The sequence below is a fragment of the Sturnira hondurensis genome, unplaced genomic scaffold (assembly GCF_014824575.4).
Source record: "Sturnira hondurensis isolate 20B ecotype Veracruz unplaced genomic scaffold, ASM1482457v3 Scaffold0006799, whole genome shotgun sequence".
Lineage (NCBI taxonomy): Eukaryota > Metazoa > Chordata > Mammalia > Chiroptera > Phyllostomidae > Sturnira > Sturnira hondurensis.
In genome coordinates this window covers 930,190-947,231 of record NW_028079430.1, presented here as the reverse complement: position 1 = coordinate 947,231, position 17,042 = coordinate 930,190, and the positions used below count along the sequence as shown (strand labels likewise).

At 51.4% G+C, this 17,042-nt stretch overlaps 1 protein-coding gene across 1 annotated transcript in view; it reads right to left on the bottom strand.

Annotated features, from left to right (window-relative positions):
* Positions 1-12,136, bottom strand: part of VAV3 (vav guanine nucleotide exchange factor 3) — a 274,456-nt gene extending 262,320 nt beyond the window's left edge. The window contains exon 1 of the mRNA XM_037050442.1: positions 11,845-12,136. Coding sequence (XP_036906337.1) covers positions 11,845-12,048 — 204 coding nt within the window. The 5' untranslated portion in view covers positions 12,049-12,136. The remainder of the gene's footprint in view (positions 1-11,844) is intronic.
* Positions 12,137-17,042: the final 4,906 nt, after the last annotated feature.

Here is a 17,042-nt window from a genome sequence, read left to right as displayed (position 1 = left end):
CCATCTGATTTCTCTCTGTGCCCTCAGTGCCCCGCACACAGGAGGGACCAGACAAATGACTACGAGGGGAGAAATACCTTGAGCCATGCACGCATGCATGCACACACATTAGTGACATCAGCGTCACACTCTGCAAGTAGAAAATTAACAGTGCACCCCCCAAAAAGCATCTCACCCGTACCACTCCCCACACCCATTCACTGGAATTCAATCTCCCTTCCCATCCCTCTTTTCTAAGGGCAAGTTGGAGGTAAAATTCATGCCGTGAAGACTAAAAGCAACACAGGGTCAGAGACTGAGTTGTATTCAATCTTCAGCGTCTATTAGAAAACCTAATAGTTAATAGATAAACTGGTGATTTAATTAAGCCATGAAATCACATGCCCCAACTGCTATGGAAGCAGAGCCAAACAGAAAGCGGAATAGCCATGAAATTACCAAGTGGCAAATCGTCCATGGACTAGATCATCCGACCAGGTAGGTGAAAACTGATTTCATTATTTTAGCTGTTCCTGCTTTCAAGACAGGAAATATCGGTGCAGAATAATACGATGTCATTTTACACGTGCTGAACAGGCCTTGATTTTTCCAAGCCCTTTCCCCTGCCCTTTGCTCATGCAATTGGCCATCTACCCACTGAGCTTGGGGGCAGGAACGAGGAGGTTTGCTGCCTTTGGAATTAGGACAACTGTACTCAAGCCCTGTCCTCACCACTTCCTGTCGGTGTGACCTTGAGAACAGTCCTTTCGCCGGTGCGCATCTCAATTTCCTCCTCTGTGGAGCAGTGATAAGACCTTGTTTTTCCTGCCTCTTGGACTTTTGAGGATCCAGGAAGTGGGGCAGGAAGAAGGAAATAAAATCTCGGGGAATTTCTACTATGCCCCAGACATCTTACATATGTCATTCTCACCACAACCCTGCAAAGGTTTTACTGTTTCCTTTCCCAGGGCCGTGGAGCCCTGACGTGCTGGAGCGGGAATTCAGGCATGTCTGCCTGTCCCCGAGCTCTCTGCACGGAACCACTGTGCCTCCCAAGCGAGATCTAAATGTGTGTTAAAAAACGGAGCTGCTCTTTAGCATATTATTGGATGTGTAAGTATTTGCTGTTGACGCTCTAAGCAGGGAAGGCAGAGACAAAGAGAAGCAGCTACCGTAGGCTCAGTCACGTGTTAGAGACAGAGCTGGGACCAGGCCCCCGAGCCCTTGACTCCCGATGCCTCTTCATTAAACCATGCTGCCTCCCCCCAACCCCCTCCCCAGAGAAAGGCATAGAGGCGGGACGCATGTTTATTCAGACCAGCTGTGACAGATCTGTTTTAGGAGGAGCACTTTGAAAATCATGAAAGGTAGATTATCAAGTGTTTCATTAAATATGCCATATTAATTGACCCTTTAGAGAACTCCCAGGCCAGTGGCAAATGCTGCTGACTTCCTGTTGAGCAAGCAACTCAGACGCGGGCTGCACTTCTTGCAACGTGGATTCTGGAAAGTGCATTCGGATAGCAGCATCTAATACAATTCTAAAATAATTTTTCCATAAAAAATCAAAAGTAGCTAGTTTTTTGGGTTTTTTTTTTTTTTCGCCATTTGGTGTTCTGCTCACTAAAGGCTGGAGAGCGTAGGAGGCAGAAGCTAAATTTGCCGCTGGTCTTAACACCAGGCAGGGACTGTGTTACCAGGGAAAGAAGGGGGCACAGTGCTAACAGCACAGCGGGCCCTGGAACAACATCGGTGAGATGCCGTGGGAACTGGACTCACTTATGGCACTTAGCCTTTGGTGAAGCTGCTGTCCTTAGATGTCGTCTCACTTCAGGTCACAGACCGGATCAACTCCGTCAAGTGAGGACGCACCGTGTTCTACACAACGGTTAGTAATAACCATACAACCCAGACTTCCCTCTTCTGGACAGCTCCTCGAAAAGTGTGAAAACACTACTCCCAAAGGCCCACGTACCCCTATGTCCGCTGCAGCGTTGGCCGCAGCGGTGACGACATGGAAACACCTGAGTGACGGGTGCTGGCGTAAAGACAAGGCACTTCGCGAAGACACCGGAACGCGACGGCCATAAGAATGGACGAAATGCTGCCCTTGGTGACGCCGTGGGCAGGCCTTCGCGGAGTCACACTACGCAAAAAAAAAGGCAGATGGAACAAGACCAGGACCATATGATTTCACTCATACGTGTGATATAAAACTGAAAGCAGCAAACGAAACAGAAACAGACTCCCAGGCACAGAGCTCAGATTGGCGGCTGCCGGAGAAGGAGGTGGGGACGGGGGTGGGGAGGGTGAAGGGATTGAGAAGTACACTCGGCACTCACAGAGCAGTCGGGGAGGTAAAGTACAGCACGGGGAAGACAGCCAATATGATCGTGGTAACTGTGCCCAGCGCCAGGCCGGGACTGGAAACACCAGGCCACCCCAGTGCACCGTACGTGACTCTGGCCACCACGCTGTACATCTGAAGCTAGTACAGAGTGATACTGAGTATAAACTGTTTTCATTGAGAAATAAAACTTTGAATGAAGAAGATCAGCTGTCCCAGGGAGATAAAGGCAGAAAAAGGCAGATAAAGTGCTTCTCGGATAAGGTCAAATTCAAGGAGTTCATCATCACCAAGCCCTTATGATATGAAATGTTAAAGGGACTTATCTAAGAAAAAGAAGGTAAACAATAGGAACAGTGAAAGGACAGCAAACTCACAGTTATTAACAACCACACCTAAAACAAAAGCAAACCAAGAGGACAGCTAGATCGGGAGCAGAACCATAGAAATGGAGATCACATGGAGGGTTAGCAACAGGGGAATGAGAAGAGGAGAAGGGGGGAGAAGATACAGAGAATAAGTAGCACAGACAGTAGGTAGAAAATAGACAGGGGGGAGGGCAGGAATAGTATGGGAAATATAGAATGTAAAGAACTTGTGACACATGGACATGAATGAAAGGGGGGGAATGGTGGGGGAGGGGTGTGCAGGGTGGAGGGGAGTGAAGGGGGGGAATGGGACAACTGTAATGGCGTAATCAGTAAAATATATTTAAAAAACAAACAAACAATAAAAAAAGGACCAGCTCCACCCATTTTGTTCTTTCCTCTCCTTAACTTTCCTTGACTTTTCTCTGTCTGGCTTTATTTCCTGCCATCATCACATAGCTGTTGACAGTCCGCCTCTCACGTTACACCGAACAGCATGATGTGCAGAAAATCGACCAGGTGACACAGTCAATATTCTGAAACTACTACCCAAAAATCACACTAGTATGGAGGTACTGTTATCAGCAGCCACGGAACCCACCAGAACCAACCAGAATGTTCTCCATGGAAAATGCCACAAGACAGCAACGCAGCAAGAAAAGAAACTGCATCGCAGGCCACAGTCAAATGTGCCAGCAGCCTTGCGGACGGGAACCCGGTTCACTTCAAAGTTCTGATTCCAATCCGGGCTCCGCCAAGAACCACATGTCCGTGCGAGTCGCTAACCTCCCCTTAGCCTGGGAGGGTCTCTATCACATGGGGACCAATAGCAGGGCCTGTCTTGTGGCCTGTGACGATTAGGTAATTCACGGCCGGTGGAAACATACCACCTGGTTTGTTTCTGCAGAAGTAGAGTGATAATTAGAGTGAAAAGGGTTAACATTAACACGTACTAAGCATTTATACGTTCCAGTCACAGGCTAGTTCATTCATTCGGTCCTCACAAGCACTCTGGGAGGCAGGCTCATTTGTTGCGCCTGTCACAGAGGTGAGGGAGGCGGGGCACAGGCAGGTTCAGTCACTTTGCAAAAGTGGTGCAGTGTTGTTATTATTTGTAAAGCCACTTAATAAACATGGTTGTTGTTTTTTTAATGACATGGTGCTGAATGCATCTTATTATTAAAATTTATATAGATATGTTTGAAAGGTGGTAAACAAAGAGTCATCATTTGTAATCCATTATCAACGACCTAATGTATGCTGAGTGGGGTGTGGGTGTGACAGGCGGCCCCCGGGTCAGTGTCTGGAGACGTGTGTGGACGAGGAAGCCTGGGGCAGCCTTAGGCAGGTCAAAGCCTGGAAGGGAGACAAATAAAACCACTGCCTGGCCAGGGTGGCTCAGGGGACTGGGCATCGTCCTGCAAAGTAAATAGTCGCTGGTTGGATTCCCAGGCAGGGCATGTGGCTGGGTTGTGGGCCAGTCCCCAGCTGGGGCGTGTGCAAGACACAAGCGATCAATGTTTCTCTCACATGTCAATGTTTATCTCCCTGTGTTTCTCCTTCCCTTCCCCCTTCTCTAAAAAATAAATAAATAACATGAAAGGAAGGAAGGAAGGAAGGAAGGGCTAGCCAAACAGGGCAGGGGATGTTGGCTCCACCTGTGCCCACCAGACAGTCCGGCACATGGCAGCGCATGACCAGCCACGCCTGGGGCAGAGTTGCAAAGCCCTCATGGCAAGGGGGACCCTAGAACCCAGTCTTCAATCTGATAAACCAGAAGGGACATTTCCAGCAGAGAAATGGGCACGTGCAACGGGTAGAGAGCCACTCAACGGCACAGTTCATTTGAGAAGCCCCAGAAAGGTCAGGAGCACAACGCGGAGCAGAGCTCCGAGAGACGGAGCAGACCCAGGCGGCTGACTGAGGAGCCTGCCTGGGCTTCACCCTGCAGTCCACAGGGTCTGTCAGACAGCCCGGAGGAGGCTGGCTGACACCCGCCCTGGACGCCTCGGCAGGCCGTCACACCCAGTGCTCTGCGAGCCCTTGTGGCTCTGCCTTGACAACATGTCCCGAATCAAAGGAGGGGATGAAGAGCATCGGCACCTGCACAAGGGGGGACCCGGGAGAAATCGGAGGGTGCAGGGAGCACGGGGAGATGGTGGAGGAGGGACCGGCCTTCGCAAGGAGCTCTGCTGGTCCACACGCAGAGCTGGAGAGTAAGGGCACAGGCACAGGATTGGCAGGACCGCTCCTCCGCCCACCGGCTTTCTCAGGGGAACAGGAAGCAGGCCGCCAGGCGAGAGGAAGCGTGGAGATGAAGGCGCAGGAGGTTCCGAAAGAAAAGGTACCAAACAGTCATCAGGAGAGTCAGGAAGTGAACGGTCTAGGGGCAGTCCTCCAACTTCCTGGTCTCAGCATCCCATGCCACCCTTAGAAGACAATTATCGAGCACCTTCAGCAGCTCTTGTTTATGGGGGTCAATCCATCGACACTTAATGCACAAAGAGAAATCTTTAAAACACACCCAAGCACCCAATCCACTGCCAAGCACAGCAACAGAATCAGCAGCACTTTTGGAAAACCAGTGTGGCCTTTGGAAAACCCAATGCACACTATGAGAAAATTTGGGTAAGAAAAGGAAAACGATGTCTTTATATTATAAACAGAGGTGCTGACCTTGTAGAATTCCTAAAGGCATCTCGGGCCCTGCCCAGAGTCCCCAGCCCATACTCTGAGCACAGCTGTTTTGGAGAAATGTACCGACCGGAGGGCTGGGTTCCCTAGGGTGCCCACTTGAAGTGAGGGATCGTGAACCTGACGTGAGAAGAGGCGGCGTGGTACGGGATTTCCTCCGTGGGGTTCAGCAGGCAGGTTGCAGGGAGTGAGCAGAGAGGTGGATTGAACCAGGTCTGCAGTTGACCCAAAGGCCTGTCACGGACCAAAAGGTAGCCAGACGTGATTGCAGCGGCGACGGTGTTGGAGCTGAGTGGGAGGGAAATAACACACGAAGGCCGAAAAGAGATGGCAGGACCAAGACTTCGAAAGACGGCTGGATTATAGGCTGCGCCAGTGGAGGAATAAGCCAGAAAGAAAGAAGTAGTAGGAGCGGGAGGCTTGACTGAGCCTATGGGAGGTCACTGCTGATCACTTCAAACTCCAGTTCCAAACCAATCGTGCTCCCTTCCCTCCCCTAAAACATCCCTCCCCCATACCCCCTCCCACCAGTCCAGAAAAGTCACCCAGGCTGAAACCTGAGGCTCATCCTAGACACTTTCTCCTCTCAGTGCATCTCCAAGGCCCCAAATTCTCGTCCTTCCCAACTCTTACCTCTTCGATCTTTGTGACGGCTCTATTCTTCCACTCCCACCCTGTTCGCTGCCTTCACCCTCCCCTGACTGAACGTCAGCAGCAGGCTTCCTGGGACCCAATTCCACCCCATCCCTTTCCTCCACCCGCAGGTGAGGGATCTTTCCACGGGGAAGTCTGGGCATGTGATCCGCACCCCTCCCTCCAGGCGGTGAGTGTAACTAGGAGGCGAGGACTATACCAGGCACAGAGGGGCTGTGGATTGTAACTGGGGGGGCTGTGGACGTGCGCCAAGTCCATACCATGAGACGGTGCAGGGAAGAGAACAAAGGAGAAAACTGTAAAAAATTTCAGGAATGTCTGGATAAAGAGAAGCCAGAGAGGACGCCGAGAAGGAACAGTGAAGGCACAGCAGAACGACACGTGTGTAGTGCCGTGAGAGTTTCACGGGGGAAGGAAAAGGTGATGTCAACCGCCACAGAATAATAATTTTTAAAAGGATCTGTTGTATTTGAAAATTAAGAAAACGGCGACCTATACTGGATCAACCGCATACGCATTATAAACACGCTATTTTTCATCGTCTTTTTAAAAAGCCGCTTTCTCGCGCTCCTCGCCCTGGCAGCCACGGGACTGCACCTAACCACCTACCCAGGAATGTTTCAGGGCTGCATCCTTCATCCCGGCTGGGGTTCCTGGAGAACCCAGGTTAGGGCATCAAGGATGCACCGCGGACAAGTGCTAATGATGCCTGAGCATGCCTCACCTGCTTCCCAGGAGAGGCCCTGACGGGTGTCAAGTCTAAAATTACGCCGAGAGAAGATGGGAAAGCAACCCGAGTGCCCACCAGCACACGAATGGGCGATAAAGCTGGGATGCACACACACAAGAGACTGTTGCTCGGGCATAAGAAAGAATGAGATCTTACCATCTGCAACAGCACAGAAGGAGCTGCAGAGCATTATGCCAAGGGAAATAAATCAGACGGAGAAAGACAAATACCATACGATCTTACTTATATGGGGAAGCTAAAGAACTATATAAACAAACAAACAAAACAGAAACAGACTCATAGATACAGAGAGCAGACTGGTGGTCGCCAGACGGGAGATGGGTTAGGGGACTGAGGGGAAAGGGGTGAAGGGACTAAGAAGTACAGAGGGACTGGCAGTTACAGATCAGTCCCGGGATGTAGAGCACAGCACGGGGAACGCAGTCAGTAATGTCACCGTAACTAAGTGTGGTGCCAGGTGCGTACTTGAAGAGGGAATCACTTTGTAAAGCGTGTGATTGTCCAGCCACTATGCTGTACACTTGAAACGAATATAAGATACTGCACGTAAACTATAGTTGAGAAATAACGTTTTTTAAAAGATCGATGTGTTTCTAGTTCATCTTATCCACAAAACAAAACAGAAAAAGAAAGAAAGAAACGAAAGGAAATGCTGAGAGGTTTGCCGAGATCTAACAGATGGCAAAGAGCTAACTTGCTTCTGAGAAGAAAGACTAAAGGAGAGCATTATCCCGGCCTTATAGTGTATGAACGTTAAAGGGACTTGTCTAAGAAAAAGAAGATAAAAAATAGGAACAGTGAAAGGACAGCTAACTCACAGTTATTAACAACCACACCTAAAACAAAAGCAAACCAAGAGGACAGCTAGATCAGGAGCAGAACCATAGAAATGGAGATCACATGGAGGGTTAGCAACAGGGGAGTGGGAGGGGGAGAAGGGGGGAGAAGGTACAGAGAATAAGTAGCATAGACAGTGGGTAGAAAATAGACAGGGGGAGGGCAGGAATAGCATGGGAAATATAGAATCAAAAGAACTTGTGACACATGGACATAAACTAAAGGGAGAATGTTGGAGGAGGGGGTGTGCAGGGTGAGGGGAATGAAGAGGGGCAATGGGACAACTGTAATGGCATCATCAATCAAATATATTTTTTAAAAACATCACCGGCACACCACCCTTTCTGGACGCCGACAGCCTATGCTCCCGGCCTCGGTTTAACATCCCAAAAGTCTTCACCCAGCGCCACCCTGTTCGAGGGGCGGGAAGTGCAGACACATGTGTGGAATGCACACCATACTGCTAAAACTAACGTAATCATACTTTTAAAAACTATGTACCATTATGGATAGCAAAACCAAAACTCTCTTTAACTTTCTTCTATGGCAGTAACAGCATCAAACCCCGACTCCAGCTTGGAAGGCGATCTCGGGGACCAACGCAGTGCATTGTTTTAGCAACACTGCATTACCAACCCTTGGACTCAGAATAAACAATTATGTGGGAAAAGCACAATCAATGGAAATCAATGACTCCGAGAGGAAACGGTATTCGGAAGAACAGCAGCCTGAGTGAAAAGAAGTTTCAGGGACACTAAGTTTATTTCACTTATGTTTCCTTATGTCTCTTCCCCACATACACATCTAAAAGAGCCCTTTTAATAGCTATAAAGGGATGATTCTCCGTGATAAGAAAACAGCCCTTTCTCGATCCCTTGTCCCCTACTAGTCATGACCCCATTTTTTGCTCTATTTACAGCAAAATTACTCCCAAAGAGGCGTCTGTGCTTGCTGCCTCAGTCCTTTCCTCCTGTGCTATCTTCTTCTCCAGTCGGGTGTTGGGCCATCACACACCAAATCTGTTTCAGTCAAGGTCACCAAAGAACTTTGGTTTGCTTGATACAGTCTCCCATTCTCAATCTTTGTTGTCCTTGATCTGTCGGCAGCCTCTGACACGTGTGATCACGCCTTCTCCTAGAAACACTTTATTCACTTGGACTCCCAGAACCACATGTGACTGGTGCCCCCCCGCCCGCCATGCCCTGGCCTGGCCCCCTCAACTCCTCTCCAGTTCTCTCCTCTCTGCCTTTGACACATAGGCGGGCCCCATAGCTTAAGCATCCATAAACTAAGATTTCATTTCTCAACATCTGCTCAATAACGGTCTCAAATACCACAAACCTAGAAAGCCTCCAGTATTTCCTGGCTTAGAAGATGATGTGCTCCATGTTCATTTCAAATTAATATCTTCAGTAGAACCTAAATTGGGTGAACAGAAGGGCTCTTAGACACGGCGAAGCCACAAGTCGTGGTAATGACCCCTCTCAGTTCAGAAGGGTTAACAATTCAAACGCTAACACGCATCAAGTCTGTGGGGTGCGTGTTAGCGTTTCTAGGGTGTTCACTGCAGAGTACGAATAGAGCTGAGGGAGGGAGAGCCTTATAACCAGGAGCATCTAGAACCTTTACCAGGAAAGATACATGAGTAGTTAAAGGCAGAAGAATTTAGAGATGTCCTCCTCCCCAAAATGTATAGGCCTTGCAAGTGTTTTAAAATCTTCATTGTAACCTGCCCTGGCTGGTGTAGCTCAGTGGATTGAGCGCAGGCCTGTGAACCAGAGGATCACGGTTCGATTCCTAGTCAGGGCACATGCCTGGGTTGCAGGCCAGTTCCCAGCAAGGGATGCACAAGAGGCAACCACACATTGATATTTCTCTACCTCTCTCCTTCCCTTCCCCTCTAAAGATAAATAAATAAATAAATAAATAAATTTTCATTGTAACCTGTTACTCTTAATGTAACAATAGCGGGGAAACAATATTTCAAGTAATTTTGCTAATAGTGGGTATTAGGTTACATAAGTATGTGCTGTATGTGTTACACTTGCAGGCGTGTTAAATAAGTCAGCTTGTTTAACGAAACCATTTACTAAGTCTCATTTAAGGATGTAACAACAGCTTAAAAAACACCAGCTCACCTCTCCGGCACTCAGCTGTTCAGTAACCTTATCTCTCAGCAATGTGGCCAAGAACCAAGAAGAAAACAGACCACCATATCCAGGTACCAGCCTTCCAGGGTTCACTTTTGGGAGAAGCCTTCACTCGTAAGATGTTACAGAAGAAACTGCCCTGAATTTGGAATTGGAAAGGTCAAGGTTGGGCAGACTTAAGAACCCAAACGCACAACATCTTAAGGAAGGTCAGCCAGCTATTTGGCTCGGGATAAACCGGTGGCTTATCTGGTAGCACAGTGATGATTCCTTTAGGGTGAGGCTTTTGCTGTGTTCATTGTGGTGCCCCCAGTGGGGAACAAAGTTCTTAGAGCATCAGAAATCTCAGTGTTCACTAATGATGTTTATAATGACAAGCTTTAGTCATCGGAAGGATTAAACCACACCTCGTGTACTACAGAGAGAAGAGCAAAACATTTGAAAAGATTTTCGATGATAAATACTGGAATAAGGTTTAGAAGGCTAAGAGAGAGAAGAGAGAGATCAATCGTCAGCTGTCCAGGAGACGTGATTATTGAGCACAATTTATTGAACAAGCCCCGAGGATCCCTGGCCACTGAAGTTTCAGGAAAGGCACCCATCCTGACCCGCTCTGCTCCTGCGGCCCTAGGCCAGGCAGAGGATGGGCCGCTGTGGGCTGGCTGACCAGCTGCAGCTGCCCCTGGGACTCTGTGCGTGGCCGCCACTCCCAGCTTCTGTCAGCTGGTCCCCCAGACAGAAGACCCAGAAGGGGAGCAACTCGGGAGGGGTCCACAGAGTCAGCAAGCACCGCCCAGTTTACGAAGGGAGAGTCTAACACCACCGATCTCACTTCTAAAAACACACGGCTCCCACCACTCACAAGCCTGTGCTTCCCTGGGGGGGGCGGGGGGTGCTGTTTATGTTAAAGGCAGAAAGTGAAAGGCGAGGCAGAGGTTGCCGGATTCGAGGTGCAGAGCGCCCCTGATAAAACACCGACATCAGAAGATGAGATGAGTACATAAGCAGTAAATTACATAAAGTCAGTTCCTTGTTTAAAAAAAACATGTTTATTAAAAGTTACTGTTCTGGTTGCTAAGTAGCTGAGGCTCCATGTCATTCAGGATTCATGCTCAAATGGGTCACGGTGGGGACTCTTCCCTCCCCCTTCTAAATTGAAAGTGTTTTTGTTTTGTTTTGTTTTGTTCATTAAGAAAGAGAACATCGACTTCTGCGCGAAAACTTTCCGAGGGGACCCAGAGAGTCCTGGACCACTGAGTTGGCTCCGGGGTGCACGCAACCCTCCAGAGTCGCCCCCCTTTCTTCAACTTCCCGCAGAGGCGCCCCCGCAAGGCGCCGGCCCCGGGAGCCGAGCGAGCACCGCCCGGGCGGAGCAAGCCCTGAATGAAGGAAAGCGGAATCTCGAGCGAAACTTCGCGTTTCCTGCCGCTGCGCAGGCAGGTTGGGCTCGCTCCTTCCCACACGGCTCCTGCGCAAGGGCCCTGAACGCAAACACCGCGCTTGCCGGCCGGCCCCACGCGCAGGGGGCCTTTCGGGGCGCCGCGGTGTGGTGGTCCCTTGCCCTCCCCTGGACCAGGGTCATCCAGTACAGATAACGGTGCCGGAACGCCCTCCACTTCCTAGAGTCCTCATTGAAGTCATGGTTCCTCTTTCAGGGACGAAATGCAAAGCCAAAGAACAGACTCAAGGCAAAATCACCCCACGGTCTCCCTGCGCCCACTCCTTCGTTATTGTAAAACCGCCGGTCCGACTCCTTTTGTCGCGCACACGCGCGCACACGCACAAAAGTAGGTGAAGGGCGCCCTACGGCAGGACTGTTTCCCGCCTCGCAGAAAGCCTTTCCGAAACCCTCCTGCCACCTCCGGACGCAGGGCTTTAGCTTCAGCTAAAGAGCTAAACGCTTCCCAGCCAAGGCTCGAAACGCCGAAGCGGTGCCCTAAGCCGAGGGCTGGGAGGCAGGGCAAGCCGGGCGCACCTAGACGTTTGCATCCACACAAAGAAATTAGCCGGGTGATTAATGGGAGACGCCGGCCGGCGGCGGAGGCGCCCGCGCGGCCCCCTCACCTGGGACATCTGCGGCCTCAGGTTGATCTCCTTCAGGTTGATGGAGCGCGCCCGGAGGTTGTTGAGCAGCTGGCAGAGAAGGACTCCATCGCGGAGGGTCTGCGCCAGGTCGAACACCTGCGCCGAGTCCCAGGTCACCCGGTGGTTGGCGGGCAGCACCTTGCAGTGGATGAGCCACTGGGCGCACTGTCTCCACGGCTCCATGCCCGACGGTTCCGGGACGGGGCCCGGCCGGGGCAGGCGGCGAGGACGCCACCGACGCGAGCCGCAGCCGACCCCTGGCCGGCGAGGGTGCGAGGGAGCCGGCGCCGCGGCCCGGGGATCGGGAGCCCCGCGCAAGGCTCGGCTCGCTCCCCGCCCCGCGTCCGCCGCCGCCCGGCCTCCGCCGCAGCGAGTTCCGCGCGCTCTCCGAGCGCCCGGGCCGGCTCGGGGGCCGCGCACGGGCTTCCGACTCGCGAGCGCGGCGCCCGGCGACTGAGCATGCCCAGCGCGCAGCCCGTCTCGCCGCCGCCGTCTGCGAGTCCCCAGAGGCGCGGGGGGAGCGCGCGCCGCCCCGGCCCGGGGTCGGCGGCCTGGCGGGGGCGGCTCCCCGCGTCCCGGCGCCTCCGCCCACCCCCAGCCCCAGGGGTGCGGAGCTTCCCAGCCCCCCGCGTCCGGGGTTTGTCTCTCGGAGCGGCTTCCCGGTTTGGGCGCCGTGCGGCTGATCACTCCGACACGGTGGGCGCCCTACCGGGAACTCCCCAACGGTGGGCGCGGTTTTGCCAAGGGTCTGCGAGGAGCAAAGGAGTAACCGCGCCACCCGGACTCCCCAGAGAAACGCAATCGGGGCGCAGAACACCGGGGGACGCAGCCCCGAAAGTTTGAGGGGTCGCACCCCTCCCCCTCCCCGTTCTATCCCTTAAATGCTCTCCCAGCTCGTCGTCGCTCTTCCCCAGAGTTGGTGGCACATAAGGATGTTTTTGGCACCTTAAACGTGTGTGTGTGTGTGTGTGTGTGAGTGAGTGTGTGTGTGCGCAGACAGACGCCTGCCGAAACCTGTCCCCAGCCCCGCGCCCATTTGGACGCGAGGCGATTTTCACTTAGAGACGGTTTCGGTCTCCCTGCTCCGGCCCCGAACCGCTCACCGCCGCCGTCCNCGTGCGTGTGTGTGTGTTTGTGTGTGTGTGTGAGTGTGTGTGTGCGCAGACAGACGCCTGCCGAAACCTGTCCCCAGCCCCGCGCCCATTTGGACGCGAGGCGATTTTCACTTAGAGACGGTTTCGGTCTCCCTGCTCCGGCCCCGAACCGCTCACCGCCGCCGTCCTGGCCGCGGTGTGGACCGAACAAAACCCGTAGGAGAGAAACAGGCCCGCGCAACGCCCACCGAGGCCGGTGTCCGCACTGCGCATGCGTCGGTGGCGGTTGCGGGTTGACAGCTCCGGGCTCGGGGGTCCCGCTGCCCCGGGTGGGCTCGCTGCCCCGGGTGGGCTCCACCCCGGGACCTGGGCGCCTCCGCAACTCCTGCGCCGGCTGCAGCAGCGCTCTTGCATTTCTCAAATCTTTTTTGCCGGGAAGGGGGTCTCCAAATGCTGCGCCTTTTACTCCCACTGCCCCTCAAAACTAAAAACTGTTTAAATTTATTTCTGGGACGATATTACCACATTGAACTCTGGCCATTCTATGTAAATGTGGCCCTCCGTCTTTTAAACTTAAATGTGAGGTCTTTTAACATAGGAAAATAATAGTAAAATAAGAAATCCCGTTGGGATGTCAAGTAATTTTTCATTATTACATTTCTGCAGCTCAAATTTTTTTATTATAAAACGTTAATTTATGAGCAGACCCGCTGTTATTTTACAAAGTATGTCTGATCTGCCAGGGGCAGGGCCTGCGTCCTCTCCCACTGGCCTGTGACCTGCCTGGCGCCCTGTCCCCACCGGGCCTTGAACAATAAAGGAGCCTGCGGACTTCCTTCCCCAAAAAAGCTTCCTCCCCCAGCAGCTTCCTCTCCTGTTCGGTCCCCACCGCATGGATGACATGATGTTTTCCGAACTACCATGTGGGCAGACATGTCACACCAAGCTTTCCATCTCATCTTCAGAAACAGAATCCAGCACGTCTGAATCACCACGTAAGACGAGATCCTGCATAAAGAGGGATCGAACTGGAAAAGAAGTTTCATTTGAAAAGAAAGAAACAGTTAACTAAAAACACACATTGTTTCAGGTGGCTTCAGGTCGCCCTTGGGTGTCGTGGCACACGTCCACACCCCAGACCCTCTGCACTCTCCCAGGAGGCAGGCCTAGGAGGTGAGAGGCCACGCTCCCATAGCTCCACGACCTTAGGGAAATTATCTAATTCCTCTAACCTTCAGCTTCCACATGCGTAAAATGGGGGAAATGACATTCACCCCCACAGTGTTGTTGCCAGGATCAAATGACACAATGCGTGTTACTGGGAAGGCAGCCTGCAGGCCAGCAGCGTCCCCCGGGGGGTTGTTAAAGAGGCAGCCCCTGCCCCAGAGCAAATGAGTCAGAACCCGCCTTTCAGCAGGATATAACGCAGGAAACCCGCAGTGTGAACGTGGGGAACATCAACCCACCACGTTTAGTTCACAAAAAGGCAGCAACAACTAAACCAGTCCTATTTAACGTCTTACACTTCATAGATATATTACGACGCATATATAATAGGACTTCAAAACATAATACTGTTCAAATACAGTAAACCAGCGAGTGGGGAGAAGGGCCAGAGGAAGACACTACTGGCAAGGCCTGGAAGAGACGGGGCTTGGAGACATGCAGGCTTCTTCGAGTACACCAGGCGCTGGGCGGCCAGAGTGATCCCGTGCAGCCTGTTACCACGTCAGAAACCAGGACGACAGCAAAAGATGGCCACGGGCTTTTCCGCGCTGCCAGCCGCTGTCTTTTTCCTTTAAAATTGACAGGGACTAATTCTGTCTGTCAGCGGCAGCTCCTTGCTTCCAATGAAAGCCTTCATTGTATCTGTGACGAGGGACTCAGGCCTCGGGGACCCACTGGCCTGGAAGCCTGCAGTAGCCCCTGAGGCATGGCCACCCTCCGCCATTCACTGGATGCCAAGGCCTCTGGTGGGCACTCTACACACATTACCTGCAAGTGAGACAATGCCCCCCTCCCCCCACCCTCCACCGACCCCGACCCCGACCCCAGTGGACCAGGAAACAAGATCAAAAGGGTGAATCACCATGCTCCTGGTTGTGAAGCTCACTCCGGAAGAGGGAGAGGTTGGCCTTCACAACCGCACCGTTTCTGTTCAGCATTGCTCCCCATTACCATAATTACCTTAGCGACTTGCATCACTGGCTTAAGTGTCTTTCTGCCCGAGACTGAAACACCCTGAAAACAGGGGCGGTAGCTCATTCATCTTCGGATTCCCAGAACCAACCTCGGTGCCGGGCACACAGTAAGCCCTCCGTGTCTGTGGGGTGAGTGAGTGAACGAACTATGTTGCCTTTTTTTAACTCTGCTCTCTTCCTGGTAATGAAGAGATCAGGGAGCGTTCGCAGGCATTACCTGTAGCAGATGTCAGGGCCACAGGCCGGGAAGGTCTGCTCCTTCAGTCGCCTCCTAGCCTTTCTGGGCCCTGGAGTGCGTCAGGCCACCCTCTGCTTCTCCCCTGCATTGCTCTGTGGTCTGGACCGTGGCCTCAGCCCTGCAGGATACAAAAATTGAAAACCAGATGGGCAGCCACCCAAGGTGCAGGAAAGATCAGACAACAGAGGACAGATACCACTTATTAGGTCTCTTTCCATTTCAAAACTTCACCATTATCAGAAAAGGAAGGACTAGGAGTGGGGCCATTCGGCGATGCATCGGTCCTAATGGACAAGTGGACGGGATGTACCGGAAGGTGGGGGGGGAGCCGCGGAAGTCTGTTGCCTGCCACGGTCTGTGTTGCTGCTCCATCCTCACCCTCGGGTTTTCTCCTTCTTTCCACTCTTAGGTTTACAAACGCACTGAGATCTGTCTACCACCGAAAAATTCACAAACGCAAATTTATTTCATATTCCTTCTTTACTTCTTATTTTGTGTCACAAGAGAAGTAAGTTGTTGGTGGTATATAGCCTATCAAAGATAAATCGGTTTATGAAAAATATTTTAAATGCAAAACAAATAGTACAGACTACAAACTAAAATCCAGACTCTCTGTTAGGTTAATTTTCTTCACAGTCAATCAAGTGTTGTTTGGTTTCACACACACATTAGGGATGCAGAGTTAAAGTGCACAGTAATTTAATACTGCTTTTAAAGTAAATACCAGAAAACCGCTGAGAAGACAGGATGCGGGAGAGTGAGATTCCTATAATGATCATTCTTCTAACAAACGTGCCCAGATCAGCTGGAATCAAAAGATTTTTAGGTACAACTGACCTGGATCTTGTTAGTATTGTATTAGAGGATTTTCTTTGCTCTTCTAACATGTTCGGTCCTGATAAAAAATAACAACAACAACAATGACAATAATGGCCCTTCAACCAAACGTCCCTTGGCAGCTAACAAAGGAAATTTACTTGAGATCATTTTCGACACAAATAGCTCCCAAAGAAAGAGCTTAAAGAGGAGCACAGGAACATGACTCTCACTCCGCGCATTACCAGAAAAGTACTAACAAAGGACTAATTAACTAACTAACTAAGGTCCAGATAAATGCAGATGTAAGTGCCCCCCACCCCCACTGTGGACACACACACACACACACACACACACACACACACAGAATGAGGCTCCAAAGATTTACAGTAATTCACCAAGTTAATCATGCCTCAGCTGGGTCTTCTCAGAGTCCAGCTCCCATGAAGCGTGCCGCAGCCTGCCGCCCTGGGTGGACGTGAACTCCTGCCCTGGGTGGCCGTGAGCCCCCTGCAGCCCGTTAGCAGCGACGCGTGTGTGCGCTCTGCTTTACAGGTGACTGCGGCGGTCAGACTCACTGAGAAAATCTAAATAACGTGTGTGTTCCTGGGAGCAACTGAGGGCTTTAACCTACTTGTGGAGCATTTAACTTTCATTTGCATGTTGGTATAAACAAATTTTCAGAGAGAGAGAGAGAGCTCTTCATACTGAAATAGTAAACGTTAAAATCCAATGTAAGGAATGTTTTGCGGGAAGGCCTTGGTGGCCTTGTTCCCACAAAATGTGTATCACTGTCATTATACTAAGGTCTTTGTAGAGTGATTATCT